We start from the raw sequence: 20,282 nt of genomic DNA on the forward strand, positions 1-20,282 counted from the left end.
CTAATTAAATTAAATTCTATTTAATTAAATGAAAACAATCAATATAAATGGTTCATTTAATTGACCGAGGCGATTAGTTTATGTGTCGTTACAGAAATCATGTTGTTTTTGCCTGATTTCCCTGATATAAATAAAATCAAATGTAAATTTTCCATACTGTATGCTAATAATCAACAATGTTGTACAATACAAAACTCAGGGATTTTATATATAATTGTCCAAGAAAATAATTAAGAACTTTTATGATTAAAAATCAATTCCATTGATTATTAACCATGTTTATACAAATAAAGCTAACTTATCACTATAATAACTATTGTGGTTAATGTCTCGAGGTGTCCTGTAGACACTTTTACAGGCTTCTCTTTTACTATTGTGGTCAATGGGAAAATTGCTTTTTGGGCCTCATGAGTATTTTTTTTGTTGCAGTACCCAGAGTGGCCACCAGGACAAAATTGTCTTCAATGCAGAGGGGGCGGAGCTCTATCCAGTTTCTCAGTAAGCGCTACTTCCTCATAGCACAGATCGTCTATGTCAGTGAAGATGTGTCACGCTGAGCGTAGCTTCCTGGTTTCCTGATGATCAGGGTCAGGTGGTTTATGATTTAAAGGCACAGTGTGTCATATTTTTTAAAGCAGCGTTTATTATAGCATTTAGCAGAATCCTTCGACCGGAAATGGCTCCTTGAACTTTAAAACATTGACAGACAAGATAAAAATAGTAAAAAAAAAAAAGGAAAAGGAAAATAGTTTGAAAATGCTGATTTAGCATTATCATGTTCCCAAAGTACAAATACTTCATTACTGTACTTTACTTAACTTCAATTATTTGTTCTTTATATTTCTGGCAACTTTTATTTTTACTCCAGGAACCATCTTTAATACTCATTACTACAAAATAAAACCAGAAAAAGAGTTCACACACTGTCAGAAGCAAAGACAACTCACTCTACCACTCACTTCTAACTCCTCACTTTTTAAAAAAATAGTTTTATTTCTAAAACGTACCCCAACCCAGTAAATGTCATAAACGTTAAAACTTTTAAGTGGTATTATAAAAAGTACTTTTACATAATTATACAAAACAGTGTGTTCCTAATGAATAGAGTCAGTGAGCGGGTGATAACGTAATACTGTAGTTTCTTTTGTGAAGATGCCGCTGACTCGTCAGTGATGTGTTTAGTTCCTGGAAACACCAGCGGAGTGACACCTCCTTTCCAGTGTCCGCCTCTGTGCTCGCTGCTTTAGGAAACGTGGCCTTATCGCCTGAGCGGCAGCAGCATCGGCGTCAGCGTCAGTCGCAGTACCGTTACCGGTGTGGATGATTGAGCATCACGCCGCTCTCTGCCTCCTCCACAAACACACACGTCTGTCAGCTCGAGCTGCACTTACCCGTCTCTGAAGAACCATGTCTGAGGCAGAACCAGCCTCAGCCTCGGCCTCGGAGGCCGCCGCCGCCGCGATCCTGGACGCCCTGAACGCCACGGACACGAACGGCACGGAGGTGCTCAACGCCACGGCTAAATTCGTGGCCACACCGGAGGGCACGGCACTGGCGTACGGCAGCCTGGTGTTCATGGCGCTGCTGCCCATCTTCTTCGGAGCCTTGCGCTCCGTCGACTGCTCCAAATCTAAGGTGAGCTTCCGTGGACGCGGCGGTGTAGCGGTTTCACCGCAGCCCGGCTGCCGCGAGCTTCCGCCGCCTCAGCTCCGCTAACAGTTAGCCAACAGCTAGTTTAGCGCCTTTAAAATAGTCTGAAATAAGACTCCCGACAGTCAAAAAGCATGAAAGACGACGTATATTATTAACCAAGTCTGCGTCGATGTCAAAGTAATGTTTAAAAGCACAAACACGCACAGTTGTCCGTTTGAAAACCAACAGATGTTACGAATGTTTTCATTTTTTCAAAGAAGCTAATTCGCTTTTAAAAACCTGTTGCTACGTTTGTTTTCTGGTGTTTTTACCATTCACAGAGACGTTTACGTGTCTACGCAGCGATGGAGCAAATATACCATGTTATTGTGATTAAAAATTAAACGTAATCACGGTGAAATTCCCGTATCGTGAAGAAAACCGTGACGTGGACATTACGCTGTAGTTCACATACAGACCTAGTGATTTATTTGGAAATCGAAATTATTTAATTTTATTTAACAAATAAGTAATAATAGTAATAATTACATATACATATATATATATATATATATATGTATATGTAATTATTACTTATTTGTAAACATATATATGTATATATATACATATATATGTTTACGGAATAATTTTACAGTGACAATGATTTGATTTAAACGATTAATCGGTTTACCTCTATAATGAAAAAAAAATTTCTGAATATTTTCGTGTTTCTCTGCGTCATAAAACAAAGAAATCATTCAAACTGTCATCATTTCCAGAGTTTAACAAACACTGATGTAAACCTGTTAAATCTTCATTTACACACACTTTCGCTCACATGTCAGGATCTAAATTAAAAGAACAATAATATGGCAAAATCGCGCTGATTGTGTTTGTGGTAATCACAACGGGACATTCTTGTGTCGACACGTGGGTTCACTTGTGTTGACAGATGTTTGTTTATTTGTTTGTTGACAACCTGCTGATGGACTTTAACCTGACGGAGCCCGTGACATCACAGGGTCTGAAGTCACCACTAAATATGAAGATAATATAAATATAATAATAAAAAGGCAGAAGTGATAGAAGTGAGTCAGCTGAAGGTGAGGTGAGAAGGTGGAGGAATTTAAATGAAGGAGAGACAGACGGAGAGAGAGACACGTGTACAAGATTCAGTTATTTGCACTGTGTGTGTGTGTGTATTGCAGACATGCGCAGTTGCCTTTAGGTGACTGTTAAAAAAAAAAACAACCCAAAAACTCCCACATCCTCTGCAGCAGCAGCTGCTGTGTTTTTAAACAGACTGTGGAGTTCTGTTCTCAGAAACTCGATTATATATGTACATATACGTGTATATATACGCATGTACGTCTGTGTATATATACATACGTACATATATGTACGTATATATGTACATTGAAATAAAGTGTGTGTTGACTCCACTACACTAGGTGGCGATATGTCTCTTTTCCCCTTGTTGGTATTGGATGTTATTACACCACAGACCAAAACAACTTTCGCTGGCGGCTAGTTGTTAGCATGTCCACCTGTATTTGTGTTTTTCTACCATCCATTGACTTAAAAACATGGTGGTAACTGTGATTTCCTGGCTTTACTCCAGCTCCTGAACGCCTCTGCAGTCTTACTTCCTCTCTCTCTCTTCTGTCGGCCATCTTTGCTGTACAATGTGGTCGCCCTAGAGACCTGAGACGGTGTTCTCTGAGTTCTGATCGTCTCTCTTTCTCTTGTCTTTCCTGTCTGTCTGCTCATCTGTCTTTCTGCTGCCGTGTCTGTCCTCTCCGTCCATCTGTGTGTCTGTAGGAGCTGGGAGAGAATGGTAGCGGTTCTGGTTTCTGCGTGAGTATGGGAGAGTCGCACACACGCTGTTACTACACTCATGCTAACCAAAATATCTTTAGGTGAAAACATGGCTGCCAACACAAACTGATCTAAGAAACGACTAATTGTAGCAATGGACAGAAACTTTATATGCGAGTGAAAAGTTGGCTTAAATGTAGCTAACATTTAAGTAAAAGCTTGTCAAAATTGAGCTTAAAGTTTGCTAACGAATCACGAAATGTTAGCCAGTTGACAATCAAAACATACGGCTAGGATTTAACCAAATGTGAGCCTACAGCTCGCTAAAAGTTAGAAAAAGAGCTGGCTAAGTTAAAGAGAGTCAACACTTAACTGAAAATGCAACTAAGGGTTTACCAGTTGACTTAGCTAAAAGTTAGCCAAGTGCTAACTAAAAGACATTGAACATTAGATTTTTTAATATTCAGCTCAAAGTGAAAGTAGGCAAAAGCTAAGCTAAAAGTAAGCCAAAATAGAGCTAAGAGTTAGCCAAAAGACGGTCAAAGTTGGCTAAGTGTTAGCCAAGAATTAGTAAACGACAAAAGATTGTGAAAAGTTTGCTAAAACTTTGCTCAAATCAACTTAACGTGAACAATAAGACGGTCGTGTTTTTAATGTTGAATAGAAGTAACTGTAATTTTACTAAAGAAAGGCATCGCTCGGGTCAAAGTTGACACTGAGGAAACTTAGTCTCTGCTGCTGTTTGTTGTTCATCGTCATCGTTGTCGTCTGCATGTGTTTGGTTTCTGATTCTTATCTTTTTTACATTTTTGTTGCTGTGAATGAAACTAACATTTTTTAATGCTGAATTAATTCACGGCTCGTCTTTGGGGAATCTTCCTCCTCTTCCTCCTCCTCCTGTCCTCATCTCCTCTTATCTTCCCTCCTCTTGTCTCTGACCCGGTTTCAGTCTCAGGAGACTCGATGGAGGAGAATATGGATGCAGGTGGCGTCTCTGTGGCTCCGCCCACACGGTTCACCTGTCACTCCTCTGTCGTTGACAGCAGTTTTTTTTACTCTTTATTTTAGATTTGTGTTGTCGTCCACGTGTAAACGATGGTGAAGTCTGAGCGAATGTGAAAGCAGCAGTGTGGTTGTCACCTTCAGTCTGTGGTCACGGAGACGACGTTGAGCTCGTTGTTTCTTCTCTGAATGTAGTTGTAGTTGTTTATTTATGTTGATGTTCTGTGTTCTTACTTCATCGTGGTTTTTACTGCTCTGTTTTAGGTTAAACAATTTTTAATCTTAATTTGAAGAGTTTAAAACTTCATTTCTGTGGCTTATTATTGTGACGATCATCTTTAAGACAGACGCTCGCCTCATAAAATCTACATCGGTTTAAGTCTACGATATCGTCTTTATCTAGACAGACTTTTCCAACAGGAAACTGAAGTTTGTAAACCACTCACTCTCCCACACCAAAACTCATAGAGAAAATCAGCAATTTTAGCTCGCAGGAACACAGGAGCCGATGGTCTCCTGCTGCCTCGTGTGGTCACTTTGTGTCACTGAGGTAAATCTGAATAAGTACTTCAAATGCCGAATTTTCAAAATAAGACATTTGAACTTGGTGATGGAGTCAACAGTGGATCAACAACTCCTGTGTGCTGTGATGTTAAAATCCCTGATTTTCTCTCTGGACTTTGGTCTGGGAGAGTGAGTGGTTGACAAACTCCAGTTTCCTGTTGGAAAAGTAGACTTGAACTGATGTAGAATCCATTAGCTGAGTCTTTTGTTTCTGCTGGCAGACATGTTTTCACTCAAATTAAGCTGCAACAACCACACTTAAAAAAAACATATTTTTAAATAATTATATCAATATGAATATGTCGTATGAAATTTTAAATTCATAGAAACATTCACTCCGAGTGAAGCTCAAGCTGCTTTGATGTTTGGACTGAATTACTGCCCGTCACAGCTTATAATGGAACTACTTTAACTTATAATGGTGTGTTTTTTGTTTGTATTAATCATTTTAATACTCTTCATCCACGTCATTGAAAGTCTTGTGTGTTTTTTTCTCCCAGAATGCAGCAGACATGCCTGAAACCATCACCAGCAGAGATGCGGCCAGGTTTCCCATCATCGCCAGCTGCACGCTGTTCGGACTCTACCTCTTCTTTAAGGTAACGCAGGGTTTCCTCAGCAGTCCTGCAGGGGCGGACAGTGGCGGACAGTGGGGGACAGAGGGGGGAGATTCTCTGTGTGCGTCTTCAGGACCTGATGTGAGGACGTCTGTGTCTCTTTTGCAGGTGTTTTCTCAAGAGTACATCAACCTGCTGCTGTCCGTCTACTTCTTCGTCCTGGGCGTCCTCGCTCTGTCTCACACCATGAGGTGAGGAGGACACTGGACTTTTGTTGTGTTGGCACTTTCAAAGTTTGATGCTGACACTCTGTCTGTCTCTTTGTGTCTCAGTCCTCTGATCTCCAGAATCTTTCCAGCTTCTTTCCCAAACAAACAGTTCCAGCTTCTCTTCACTCAAGGCTCTGGGGAGTCCAAAGAAGGTGAGACGTCTCCTCACATTGAAGTCCACTCGCGTCTCGTCCTCTGTGTGTTAAGTCTGAGGACTGACAGTGTCAGACTGATGTCCCTGCTTTCGGACTGTAAATCATTGCTGATGTGCTGAGTTTCACTTTTAACTAGTGCACCGGAGTCCAGGCACCGTTTACCAGTTAGCTCCGTTAGCTCCTTTAGCGCTGTTAGCGTGCCTGTGCAGTGTTACCTGTGTACTGTGTATGTGTGCTTCTGTTTTTAAAGTGTAGCGTTACTTTAGAGACTCATTTTAACAACCGGGAGTCACGTAAACATGACGTCACACGCGTATTTCTCCGGTCAGTCATCGTGGAAGATCGCCATGCGTTAACTTGTGTAAGCCTTACCACGTTAACATGCCAAGCAAGCACTACTTTTAACGTTTGACTAAAGTCGGTGTTTCCTGAGGAGAGTAGTATGCTTAGCACTCTGTTAGCCCCAGGAGAGTAGTTAGCTTAGCATTTGCCCCAGGAGAGTAGTATGCTTAACATTAGCTCCAGGAGACTAGTATGCTTAGCATTAGCACAGGATATATAAATTGCATAGCATGAGCTACAAGAGAGTGGTATGCTTAGCATCAAGTCCAGGGGAGAAGTTAGCTTAGCAATAGCCGCAGGACAGGTAGCAAGAAAAAACAGAAATGTTCCATCGTGTGTGACGTACTGACGTTTCGTCGCGCACTTTTCCCTCCGTGAACCTAGAGTGTTCAACTGCGATCACCTCTAAATCTTCACTACTCACAAAACCGATCACTCGACGAGCGGGGAAATCGACCACAAGGACACTGAACCCCCGCGTGACAACTTTCCAGGACTTTACAAGACGACAACGCAAATAAACGTCATGGCATTGCAGAAAAATCCGACTTCTTAGAATGACATTTGCATTGTCTTTTTTGTTGCATGATTTCTGTTGAATAATAAAGATTTGATTTTTTTTAAATAGGAAACATAAAACATGTCATTTATTCTCTGCAGAAATCGTGAACTACGAGTTTGACAACAAGACCCTGATCTGTTTAGTGGTCGGCACCGTGGTGGGAGTGTGGTACCTGCTCAAGAAGGTAAACGTTCACACGTTGTCACATTTACAGAAATAGAACTGTGTCTCTGTGATGGTGGACGTCACAAGTCTTGAGTCCTAGTACTGATCGGGAATTGTTTGATGTCATAGCACTGGATCGCCAATAACCTGTTTGGTTTGGCGTTTGCCCTGAACGGCGTCGAGCTGCTCCACCTGAACAACGTCAGTACCGGCTGCATCCTGCTGGGGGGGCTGTTTGTCTACGACGTGTTCTGGGTGAGACAATCAATAATAATAATAATAATAATAATAACGAATCAATGCAAACGTACTTAATTCGTTTATTCGGATATTATGTCATGTTTTTCTAGACAAGCTGATACGTTAATGCTTCTCTGTCTCTTTCCAGGTGTTTGGGACCAACGTCATGGTAACGGTTGCTAAGTCCTTCGAGGCGCCGATCAAATGTAAGTGGAAATGTTCTTCATTTTTACTTTAAACATTTACTTCCTGTCTTTATTACAACGCACAGTGAGATTTAATATAGAGTTGATTCAAGAGAGTAGTTAGCTTAGCATTAGCCCCGGGAGAGTAGTTAGATTAGCATGAGATCCAGGAGAGTTGTTAGCTTAGCATTAGCCCCTGGAGAGTTATTAGCCTAACCTTTGCCCTGGAGTAGTATGCTTAGCATAGGCAACAGTTAGTAGTTAGCTCAGCTTTTGCCTCAGCAGAGTAGTATGCGGAGTACTGTATTAGCCCCAGGAGAGTAGTATTTTTAGCGTTAGGCCCAGGTGAGTCATTAGCTTTGAGTTAGCTCTAGAAGAGTAGTTAGCTTAGCATTAGCCCCGGGAGAGTAGATGAATTAGCATGAGCTGCCTCAGGAGAGTTGTATGCTTCGAATTGGCAACAGATAATAGGTAGCTTAGCTTTTGTCTCAGGAGAGTAGTATGCTTAGCACTGTATTAGCCCCAGGAGAGTAGTATGTTTAGCATTAGCACCAGGTAGTTGTTAGATTAACATTTGCCTTAGGAGAGTAGTATGCTTAGCATTAGCTCCAGGAGAGTGGTATGCTTAGAATCAGGTCCAGGGGAGTAGTTAGCTTAGCATTAGCCGCAGGACAAGTAGCATGAAAAAACAAAAATGATCCATCGACGTGTGTGTGTGTGTGTGTGTGTGTGTCCACACAGTGGTGTTTCCTCAGGATCTCTTAGAAAAAGGTCTTCAGGCCAATAACTTTGCGATGTTGGGTCTCGGTGACATCGTCATCCCTGGAATCTTCATCGCTCTGCTGCTGCGCTTCGACGTCAGGTAAGAAGCCCCGCCCCTTCCCTCCTCTTCCGTGACGTCTGTCATTACGTGGCTGTTAAATAAAGTTTTTTTTTTTTATTATTCACACCTGCAGCCTGAAGAAGAACAGCAGGACGTATTTCTACTCCAGTTTCCTCGCGTACATCTTTGGACTTGGCCTCACCATCTTCGTCATGCACACCTTTAAGCACGCTCAGGTATGTCCTAGCTCTGTGAAGGGGGCGTGGCCTGATTCTGTGTCCAATCGTAAAAGCTTTCCGAGTATTTTAACTCCTCGCTGTGTTTTAACCTTTGACCTGCAGCCCGCTCTGCTCTACCTGGTCCCCGCCTGCATCGGCTTCCCTGTCTTCGTCGCGCTGATCAAAGGAGAGCTCACTGAGATGTTCAGGTCAGTAACCATGACAACCACGTCATGTGATCGGAGAGTTGAGAACAGTCACATGATCAAATTCTAGTTTCAGTGGAGATGATTATGTTTTTACAGTAGATTAAAGGAACGGTTCAGGTTTTTTGATGCCCAAACACTGGGTCAGGGGCCCACGCATGGATCAGGGGAGATGCTTTTTGGGCTCAATCACCAAGTTCAAATGTCTTATTTTGTGACACAAAGTGGCCACACGAGGCAGCAGTAGACCAGCTGTGTCCCCGCGAGTTATGATTTCTGATTTCCTCTCTGGACTTTGGTGTGGGAGAGGACGTTCAGTTGTGTAGAAGATAACTGATCATTCTGGTCATATCCATTTGTCCATAGTCTCCTCGCCCTATGACATCATTGATTGACAGCTGCTCGTGTCCCCTTTAGCTCCACCCATACCTCCATCGCTCTCCTCCTCCATTTTCCACATCTCTCTGTCATAGTTTTTAACTTAAGATAAAAACGTAACATTTTCTCTTTCTCTCTTTTCTTATCCGTTTTCCCTTTTTTCTTTTCCGTCTGATCCTCTTTTCCTTTAAAATTTTTCCTCAACTGCAAATCCTGTCCTTCCTTCCTTTCCTTGTTTCCTACCTCCTCGTTATGGTTAGCTATGAGTCGTCACAGGAAGTCCTCCCCGCGTCTCCCAGACTCACTTCCTTCCCAACCGTCAGCGGTTCACCTGCCAGCCTGGCGAGCGCGATGGATGCCGTCTCTATGACAACAGGCTCCTCCCCCCACCGCCGCCGCCGATTACAGCCAACAGCCATGTAGAGAGCCCCGCCCCCCCCTGTCCTCTCTCTGTTTACTCTCCCTAGTCTTCTAGTCTCACCTGGGCAGGTAAAGAGCCTGTTTCACCAGGAGTTGGATTATTCTATGTGATGACATCACTTTGACTCCTCCCCCCTCCTCTTGTCGCTGCAGGTACGAGGAGACGCCCCCCGAGGAGGAGGCCGGCAAAGACGAGGGTTCAGAATCGGAGAAGAAGGACCAATAACGTTCATCGCCGCCCGCCCTCTGCCCCGCCCACCTCCACCGTCATCCAGCCGGCTGCCTCCACCACATTTCACTAAAGCCCCGCCCCCCCTGAACCCTCCCCGTCTCACCGCTCCAGCTGTGTCTGTTTGTCGTCGAGGGAAACGGAGCTTGCGTTGCCAGCGTGTTTTGTTTTTTTGTTGTCGTTGTCGTCTTTGAAGCGGCGAGAGCAGGCGCTGGTCTCCGTGGTAACCGCTGCCGCTGACCAGGACTCGGCTGCGTCTCTTGACTGATCGCCGCTCGCCAAACGCTCGCGTTACAGCGCCGCGTCGTTCCCGCGAGTTTGAGGTGAAACAAACGAGCGCGTCACTCGTTTTTCTCTTTCCTTTACAGTGTGTGGGGTCGTTGACTCCGCCTCCTGCTGCTGCTTCATCATCATCATCATCATCATCGTTTGTTTTTGCGACACTTTTCTCGTGTTTAAGGCCAGAATTTTAAGATGAAAAATCCAGTTTAATTTTAATTCTGTGCATTTTCTTTTTTTTCCTTTTGTTCCTTTTTTTAAATTTTAAATCTGTAAAAACTGTGTTTTTCACAGAAATAAACCGCACACTCGGACGTTTTCTGAATATTATCTGAATATTCATTTGGTTTTATAAAAGGTACAAAACTAAAAGTATATTTTTTTTATTATCAATTACTGCATTGTTTAAAAGAATATCTCTTTTACCGCATGGTGGTAGCAGTAAACATTTTAAATTTACGAGGTTTATTGAATGCATCACAGTTGGTTATCGATTACTTTGAAACAAACGTTAATGTGTGATTTCAGGAAAGAAACGTTGCGTTTACACGTTTGTCAGCGTGGAAAAAGTGTGGAGAGAACGAGCTGTGCCACTCCTCACCAGCAGGTGGCGATGATGCCGGAGACCTTACAAGCTCACTCTGTTTCGTCGTCTTTTCTTCTTATATTTGCCAAGATTATTTTTCCCAGGAACGAGGCTCGTTTTACTTAATTGAAAGTAAATCTTTGCCGTGCGCAAAAGCTCCGCCCCCTTCGGTTCCCCTTCCCTGAAACTTCCAGAAAGTGTAAAACATTTGTTTTGTTCAACGAACAGGAGGAAACGGGAGCATAAACAACGTATAAAGCACGTTGTTTTTTTTATCTTAGTTTTTGAGTTTCGTTGCGTAGGTTTCCTCGACGTCGTCGCCAATTTGTCTGAAGCACAAAGAAAAACTTCATGAGCAGCTAAAGGTTTCGTTAAAGAAATGAACACCATCAACGTTCAGTGCTGCACTGTAAAAAAACCCAAAAAAAAAACAGCCTAATATTCCTAAATTGATTTTTAAAAAAACAATTAAATCTGCCACTTTCAGACGTTAAAATTATTACAAATTGCTTTCTTTACTCGATTAATCTGACTTAATGAATTCAAACCGTAGAATTATATACATGATTTTACTTTTTTGCAAAAACGTTCCCAATAACTAGGCTTTTTTTTTGCAGTGTTGAAGCTCCGCCCCCTTGGGTTCCCGAACTTTGTTCAACAAGCAAACACACGACCTTTAGTATGAAGTTGAACCTAAAACACGGGCGTTTCCAATGTTTCTTTGTTGTTTTTCCGTCTTAAAGTTCTGACCTGTGAGTGCAGTGGAGGAGGCGGAGCCTCACCTCTTGCTACTCTGAGGGGGCAGGGCCTTGTGACATCATCATCAGCTGGAGGAGGCGGGACTTCAGAGGAGTCTGTTGTTTGTCATCCATCGTGTCTGTGAGCGACATTAAAACTTGTTTTTCCGTTGATCTGAGACCCCGATCTTCTGTTTTTCACGACTTTTCTTACGTTTACGAGACAAAAAATGACCCGCGGCGATTTGAGTTAAAGCTGCGGTACGTAATATCACTGCGAACAGGACATAAAAATGCTAACGTTCTGGAATCGTAGATCTCTTTCCTAAGCTCCACCCACCAGACTTGGCATGTACAACACACATGATCTGAGGAAATCTGATAGGCTCCGCCCACACTGACCCTTTTAGAATTGTTTGTTTCTTTGCAGCATCTCTTAGCGCACGTCTTTTTACTGAAGCAGCTGTTTACAGCCAGTAGGAGGCGCTCTGTTTCACACTCTCTGAACTGTCCTGTGATTGGTCAGAGACCCAGAGGAGGAGGAGTCCAGTTCACTCTCAGATGAGCTTTATTCATGTGAGGAAAAATCTTGCCTACTGCAGCTTTAACCCACAATGAAATGGTTAAACCTCACATTTTTCACATAAATGAAAGGATTTTAAAGGATTTTAAAGTGTTAAATGTCTCTGTTTGTCCTGTAACTGGACGAGACATGTTTTTTTTTAAATTAAAATGTTTAAAGTTTAAGACGTTTGTCCTTTAATTAAAAAAACCCCAACACCTTTTCATTGTTTTTTAAACGCATAGTAAATCACAGCAAAAATGTTGGAATAAAACGTCCAAATTTTAAGCTGAAAGACGGTTTTCAATATTAAAGGACAATTCCAACTATTTGAAAGAAGTGCTGCTTTCCCCCCAAAACTGAGTGATTCATAAAATAAAAACAATTTATTTTATTTTTCCACACAGTGGACCTTTTAAAAGCACAGAATCTCCCAGAATGCAACTTGGTAAACGCGTTAAGTGCCCTTTAAAGCGAATTAAAAAGGGAGAATTTTGTGTTTATTTGTTTATTTTTTTCCCTGCCCAATCCAAATGCTTTTGTTTGTTTTTGAGAATGGACTGCGTGGACACTAGGAGTTTTCTCGTAAAAATTCCGGACGTAAACGACGTGGACGCTTCATTCAGAGACTTTTTCTATGTTGATGTAAATAATGAAATGAAAGAGAAAAAAAACCTAAAGGATCATCATTATTTTCATGTTCAGCTCAGAAACTCTCATATTTAAAAACATTGTAACTGAAATGTTTTATTATTATTATTATGTTCTTTTTCTCTCTGGTTGTTGTTTGTGCAGGACGTCGTCTCACGGCTCCGACTGTATTTTATTTGCAATAAATTTTTTGGTGTGTCGATCACCGCATAGAGAAGCAGATGTCGCCGTTGCTCCAGTTCTTTGTCTCTGAGTTCAAGTTTTTAAAAAAAACCAAACGGTTCCATACAAATGCACTGTTTTATAATTATTTTATAACCTCAGCTAAAAATGTGATCGGATTATTTTTTAGTTTTACACGGTTCATTTTTCTGTCTGATGTGAGAACATTTGTCACTTTTATTGTGAAAACAAAAAAAATACGTATTTTGGAATTTTAACTCAACCTATTGACAGAATCCAAATAAAAACACGATATATCATACTTTTAAATTATGTAATCATCTATTTAACAGAAATTACTTATTTAGTTCATTCGTCATGATTGTCAGGTTGAATTTAGGCTTTTATTCTGAAAAATAGACCGGAAGCACTGCATTAATATCCTTCTCCGTTTGTTATTCGTCGATGTCGTCATTCATTTGATTATTATTTAGTTGTTGCGACTCTGAATCATAATAATATAAGAGTTATTTAGTCGTGTTGGTGTTTTTTTTTTTGTGGGGCCTATTTCACTGCAGGGTTGTTTTATTGTGAAACAAAACAACAATAGCCGGAAGCGTCCGTCCCGCACTTCCGGTGTCTGCTGCTCTCGTTCCGTTAGCGGCGGCTGTGTTCGCTCGGTTCTCGGCTCGGCGGCGGAGATGGGGGAGGCGGACGTGACACTGAGTCAGGCCGAAGAGAAGCCTCCGGACTCGGCTCTGGTTCCGGGAGAAGACTCGGTGGTTTGGAGTCACGAGGTGGAAGTTTGTCTTTTCCACGCGATGATCGGACACAAGCCCGTGGGTGAGAAGCTAACGTTAGCATGCTAACAACAACCCCAGAGAGAGAGAGACGCTGCTTTCCGAGGCGTCCTTGAACGCATCACTTTAAAGAGGGGTTCGTTAGCTAGCTAGCTAGCTAGTTAGTGAGTTAGTTAATCAGACTGATCCTTGACTACTGACGAGTTATTTTTCGAGTTTGTTTATAGTTATTTATAAACAAACAAATAAAAATAAAGACATTACTGAACTTCGAGGTTGAGTTTGCTTCATTTATTTGTTGATATGTAAACGACAGTGTGACGTCTCACCACAAGTCATAACGTCATTTAAACCTCCTTTTTGTTATGTGAAGTTAATCAAATAAAGAACACATTCAGTAAAGATTAAAGTTTAACGTATTCAGTTTGAATGTTTTATTTGTTTTATGGAGCAAAGAAACCAGAAAATATTCACATTTAAAAAGCTGAACGACCTCATATATAATTACATTTTAAAGTCTAAAAAATATTTAGACTTTAAAATCAGACTTTGTATGTTTAGTTATTGAAAAACAATCCTGCACTTTTTTTCTCTGTCTCTGTCCATCTGTCTCTGTCGATGTCTCTCTGTTCCTGTCCCTCTGTCTCTGTCCTTGTCCACCTGTCCCTCTCTCTGTGTCCCTCTCTCTCTGTCCCTCTCTCTCTCTCTGTCTCTCTGTCCCTCTGTCTCTGTCCCTCTCTCTCTGTCCCTCTTTCTCTCTCTCTGTCCCTCTCTCTCTGTCCCTCTCTCTCTCTCTGTCCCTCTGTCTCTGTCCCTCTCTCTCTCTCTGTCTCTCTGTCCCTCTGTCTCTGTCCCTCTCTCTCTCTCTGTCTCTGTCCCTCTCTCTCTGTCCCTCTGTCTCTGTCCCTCTGTCTCTGTCCCTGTCCCTCTGTCTCTCAGGTGTAAACCGTCACTTCCACATGATCTGCATCAGAGACAAGTTCAGTCAGAACATTGGACGTCAGGTGTCGTCTTCCGTTATCTGGGATCATCTGGGGACCATGTATGACATGCAGGCCCTGGTGAGGACACACACACACACACACACACACACACACACACACACATTCATTTCCTGTAGACGAACTTTAACCATAACCATAAATACTAGTGTCACTAGTGTCAGTCTGACCTGAACCGTTTACATTACCAAATGCTATACTGTGTGTGTGTGTGTGTGTGTGTGTGTGTGTGTGTGTGTTGCAGCATGAGTCAGAGATCTTACCGTTTCCAAACACAGAGAAGAGTTTCTCGCTGCCTGATGACATCATTCAGGAGGTCAAAGAAGGTCGGTTCTCTCTTAGCCCCTCCTCCTCTTCACTGGCTCCTCCCTCTGTCTGGATTTATTTTGTGTTGACAAAAGTGTTGTTGTGTGTGTGTGTGTGTGTGTGTGTGTGTAGGGAAACTAGGTTCAGAGGAGGAGAGTAAAGAGGAGTTCAGAATGGAGCGAGAACCTCCAGCAACACATGAAGAAGGTACCTGATCTTTTTTGATGTGTGCTTGAGCGCCCCCTTCTGCTCAGTTTAAGTCTACGATATCGACGTCGCGTTTTCTTTATCTTCACTGTTAGACAGACTTTTCCAACAGAAAACTGAAGTTTGTAAAACCACTCACTCTCCCACACCAAACCCCATAGAGAAAATCAGTGAGTTTAGCTCAGGGGGGACACAGGAGCTGCTGGTCTACTGCTGCCCCCGTGTGGTCACTTTGTGTCACTGAGGTCAATCTGAAGAAAGGATTTTTTATGCCGAATTAACAAAATAAGACATTTGAACTTAGTGATGGAGGCAGCAGTGGATCAACAACTCCTGTGTGCTGTGATGTTAAAATCACTGATTTTCTCTATGGACTTTGGTGTGGGAGAGTGAGTTGTCTAACAGTGAAATAAAGACGGGAACATGTGACGTAGACGTCGTGGCCTTGTCTCATTATTTTAATCGTTATCTTGGGACATGTATCGCGAATCGTATATCGTACCTTCAGTGACGTCCTCCATCTTGTGTCGTGTTTCTCTTCAGGAAGCAACTCGTCGGTGAAGATGTCGGAGCGAACGAGCAGCAGTCGCGACAAAGAGAGGGAGCGAGAAAAGGAGAAGGGAGGGAGTGAAGGAGGAGGAGGGGGAGGAGCCAAGGAGGCAGAGAAGAGGAAGAGGAGCCGAGCGGCAGAGAAACTGCTGACGTCATCGAATCCTGCGAGTCCAGGAGGAGTCAAGAGGAGGCGCACCTGAGGGCGATCAACACACACAGAGAGAGAGAGAGAGGGCTTAAAAATGAAGTTTAAAAAAAAAGAAGGCGGAGCCTCCAAACCTCGGACTTTTGTGGCCATCTGCCGTCCGATCGCCGCGCTGCCACCACGACGCAGCGACGGAGCGATGTCATGGCGTTTGACGCCGCGGCCTCTGATTGGCTGCTTCACACCTGTCGGTCAACACCTGCCGCTTCACCTCGCCCCGCCCCCTTTTTTCATCATGTGACCTCAGTGGGAGGAAATGACACGTGCAGACGCCGCAGTTAGCGCTTTTATTTTTTATTAGTTTGTATTTTTAAACGTTTGTTTTTAGAGCGCGAGGAAAAGTCGTACTTCCTGTTTGACTCGTCGTCGCGATTTTTTTCCCTGTTGTTTACATTTATTCATGTTTCAGGTGAAACTTTGATGTTTTCATCTTTTTTTTATTGTTATTATTATTATTGAATTACTTTTTTTAAACAGATATTTCGACACACAAACGTCTCCGCACATCACGATGTCAAGTGACGTCACTCTAAACTCCGACCCCCCCCCCCCCTTTCCAATTAAACAGCTGTGATTGGCCCGACACATTCAAGACTCAGCTCAAGCTCTGTGATTGGACGGAGTCGCTCTGAGTAAGCCCCACCCCCTCCTGTTGTGTCTGCTTTGAATATGTTACAATTATGATGTCACAGGAAGAGGCGGAGTCAGATGACGCTGAGGTGACCGCGTGACCGCGTGTGTGACGTCATCAGGGCCAGGTTCCATTTTTAGTGTCGAGTTTGATCATTTAATGAAGATCATTAACCTTTTCTTGGTTTGTTTGTTTTATTATTTTTCACATGAATTTGACGATGATGATGATGATGATAATTGTGTCATTAAAGCTGAACTCAGATCAGAAAACGACTCCATTCTTGATTTTTCCATGAACAAAAACTATGAAGTTTATTTAAACACAGGAGCAGTGGGCGGGGCTTACCTGCGCTCAATGGCATAACTTATGAAAGTAACAACAGTAAAGTTACTGAAGTAAAGTTCATATTATATAATATATAATATATTGAGTTGTGAAAATAACAAACGTAAAGTACTGAAGTGAATAAGTCAGTGTGAAGTATGTAATGTTAAAGTAAAGTTCATTTTACAAGTAATTTAAGTTCCTATAGTTACCAATGTAACTTAGGTACTGCATGAACAATATTGTTTATACTTGACCTTTTTAATTTAATTTAATTTAATTTAATTTAATTTAATTTAATTTAATTTAATTTAATTTAATTAGATTTTGATTGTTATTGTTTGACATCATCTTGTTTTCCTATTTGACTAAATTAATAAAATATAATATACAATAGTATAATTTGATATAATGTAATGTAATATAATATAATATATCACAAAAATCATCATTACACTAAAACGTCGGTTTAATCTGTTGACACAGTGGAGCTGCAGTTCTAGTGAGCAGCCACAGGGAGGCGGTGTTCACCTGCTGATGCAGCTGAACCGCTCTCACTGTCACTTTCCTACAGTCGTTGTGGTGAAAAGAGGTAACTGCAGTCAAACAGACGCAGGCGGTGTTATCAATCAAGGTGAGACGGAGAAGGGGCGTGACTCCGTGACGTCGCTGGCACACTTTTGGCGGCAGGGGCAGAGGCGGAAGAGGAAGAGGAAGAAGAGGAGGAAGTGATGTTCAAGACATGACATTTAAATCAGCCGCTCGTGACGTCAGATGAAGAGTTTATCGCCACAGGTGACCACATCGTTTATGACGTCACGACGATGCGAGGACGGACGTCATCGAGGTGAGTCACGTGTTTTCGTGAAGCTCGAGTTGCGTTCAAGTGTCTGTTAACTGGTGTTGTGTTCAAGTGTCTGTAACTGGTGTTGTGTTCAGGTGTCTGTTAACTGGTGTTGTGTTCAAGTGTCTGTTAACTGGTGTTGCGTTCAAGTGTCCGTAATTGGTGTTGTGTTCAGGTGTCTGTTAACTGCTGTTGTGTTCAAGTGTCTGTTAACTGCTGTTGTGTTCAAGTGTCTGTTAACTGGTGTTGCGTTCAGGTGTCTAACTGGTGTTGCGTTCAGGTGTCTGTAACTGGTGTTGCGTTCAAGTGTCTGTTAACTGGTATTGCGTTCAAGTGTCTGTTAACTGGTGTTGCGTTCAAGTATCTGTTAACTGGTGTTGCGTTCAGGTGTCTGTTAACTGGTGTTGCGTTCAACTGTCTGTAAACCGGTGTTGTGTTCAAGGGTCTGTTAACTGGTGTTGCGTTAAGTGTCTGTTAACTGGTGTTGCGTTCAAGTGTCTGTTAACTGGTGTTGCGTTCAACTGTCGTTCAAGTGTCTGTTAACTGGTGCTGCGTTCAACTGTCTGTAAACCGGTGTTGTGTTCAAGGGTCTGTTAACTGGTGTTGCGTTAAGTGTCTGTTAACTGGTGTTGCGTTCAAGTGTCTGTAACTGGTGTTGCGTTCAAGTGTCTGTTAACTGGTGTTGCGTTAAAATGTCTGTTAACTGGTGTTGCGTTCAAGTGTCTGTTAACTGGTGTTGCATTCAGGTGTCTGTAACTGGTTTTGCCTTCAGGTGTCTGTTAACTGGTGTTGCGTTCAAGTGTCTTTTAACTGGTGTTGCGTTCAAGTGTCTGTTAACTGTCTGTTAACTGGTGTTGCGTTCATGTGTCTGTAACTGGTGTTGCGTTCAAGTGTCTGTTAACTGGTGTTGCATTCATGTGTCTTTCGGGAGAAAAAGGACAAAGAAAAAGGAGGTAAAGTTTGAACAGTGTCAGAGGAAAACAGAGCGAACGAGAGAATAACTGCTGATGAATATCCATGAGCTGTGTGTGTGTGTGTGTTTTCACAGTGCTTTCATGTTTATTCATAAATCATCTCATGTTTATTCATAATGGATTATGTAAAGACTTAAGTGGACACACACACACACACACACACACACACACACACACACACACACACACACACACACACACACACACACACACACCCGACATCATGCGATCTGTCTGATGCTAATGAAAATGCTATGCTAACATTGTCGCCTTGATTCACTGTTTTGTTGCATGAACCTGTATTTTCTTGTATGTCCACCAGGGGGCGACTCCTGTTTCTCTGAAGTTTAAAGCTTAACGTTTTCTTCTTTCATGTTAGCATCTTTTTTCGTGTGTGTGTGTGTGTGTGTGTGTGTGTGTGTGTGTGAAGACGAGGTGTGAGGACAGGAAGCAGAGAAACTCCCACGTCTCACATGTGGAGCACAGACACAGTCCCGTCCTCTTTTCTCACCTTCATCTTCTCGCGTTCTGTTCATCCATAAAACACAACCCTGCAGTTTTCAAAAGAAAAGCCTCACGTTCTGTTCATCCATAAAACACAACCCTGCAGTTTTCAAAATAAAAGCCTCACGTTCTGTTCATAAACACTGAAGGAGTTTGGACTTGGACACACTGAGCCGCCTTTTCAGCTCGAACCATGACATCACAGCTGTAATCTGACAGCAGAGGTGATGTCATCAATGACTCCTGTCACTGACATGAGGGGGTTTCTGAGACACACACACACACACACACACACACACACACACACACACACACACACACACACACACACACACACACAGAGCGCTCATTAGCCATGTATGGTGTGTGTCTGCCAGAAGTCATTTGTTTGTCTTTAAGCAGCTAAACTCTCTTTTATCCTGCTGATAATAGAACGATTAGCATCTCAAAGCCACAAAAGAGCTTTTTAATAAAACCTCAGGATCACACACACACACACACACACACACACACACACACACACACACACGCACACACAGGGGTCCCAGGCCTCCTGTTGTGTAGCGTGTGATGATTACAAAGACAGTCTTGTGCGTGTGTGTGTGTGTGTGTGTGTGTGTGTGTGTGTGTGTGTGTTAGCGGAGATGCTAATGAGCAGCTGTAGAAGTTGAGGTTTCAATCTGCTCCAGTTTGACTCTGAACTCTTGATGAGTTAATTTCATCAACGTGAACGCTGCTCACTTCTGATTAGAGGTTGCAAAACTCTAAACGGGGAGTTCATTTTCCAAATCGGAAACTTTCTATGGGAATTAATGGGAATACATTTGGAAAAAAAGTTAAATTTAATATAGCTGTTAAATAATATTAGTGCTGGGCGTTAACGCACAATGCGTTTCCGTGACGACTGACCAGAAAAAGACGTGATGCTAACGGCTCCTTTAGCGCCTTGAACTGGAGCGTTCTGTAAAGAGCAGCGCTACAAATAACCAGCGTACCCGTGTACTGCGTATGTGTGCCTCTGTTTTTAAAGTTTAGCGTTACTTTAGAGACTTGTTTTGACAAGCGTGAGTCACGCAAACATGATGTCTTTTTCTGGTCAGTCGTCATGGAAACGCGTCATGCGTTAATGTGCGTTAACGTTGACGCAGTTAAACGCATTAATGTGCCCAGCACTAAATAATATATTGTA

General features: G+C 42.4%; 2 protein-coding genes across 6 annotated transcripts; both read left to right on the forward strand.

Moving 5' to 3' along the window:
• The first annotated feature begins 1,279 nt into the window (after positions 1-1,279).
• hm13 (histocompatibility (minor) 13) lies at positions 1,280-12,800 on the forward strand. Of its 5 annotated transcripts, XR_014592911.1 has the most exons (13): positions 1,280-1,635; positions 3,454-3,489; positions 5,517-5,615; positions 5,742-5,824; positions 5,906-5,994; positions 7,000-7,085; positions 7,196-7,321; positions 7,455-7,512; positions 8,233-8,353; positions 8,448-8,550; positions 8,656-8,741; positions 9,377-9,605; positions 9,690-12,800. XR_014592911.1 is itself a non-coding variant. In XM_083894454.1 (12 exons), the coding sequence occupies exons 1-12, from the start codon at positions 1,408-1,410 to the stop codon at positions 9,760-9,762; spliced, it is 1,188 nt and encodes a 395-aa protein (XP_083750580.1). In that variant the 5' UTR covers positions 1,280-1,407; the 3' UTR covers positions 9,763-12,800. The 5 variants fall into 5 exon arrangements, 2 of the variants coding, with proteins under 2 accessions (XP_083750580.1, XP_083750581.1); XR_014592913.1 differs by lacking the exon at positions 3,454-3,489; XM_083894454.1 differs by lacking the exon at positions 9,377-9,605.
• A 607-nt stretch (positions 12,801-13,407) lies between these two features.
• On the forward strand, positions 13,408-16,708 carry mrgbp (MRG/MORF4L binding protein). The gene is made up of 5 exons (XM_083895291.1): positions 13,408-13,585; positions 14,482-14,603; positions 14,788-14,869; positions 14,982-15,056; positions 15,600-16,708. Exons 1-5 carry the CDS (start codon positions 13,444-13,446, stop codon positions 15,806-15,808), a joined length of 630 nt encoding a protein of 209 aa, XP_083751417.1. The 5' UTR covers positions 13,408-13,443; the 3' UTR covers positions 15,809-16,708.
• Positions 16,709-20,282: the final 3,574 nt, after the last annotated feature.

Source organism: Microchirus variegatus (genome assembly GCF_963457635.1).
Source record: "Microchirus variegatus genome assembly, chromosome: 9".
Classification (NCBI taxonomy): domain Eukaryota; kingdom Metazoa; phylum Chordata; class Actinopteri; order Pleuronectiformes; family Soleidae; genus Microchirus; species Microchirus variegatus.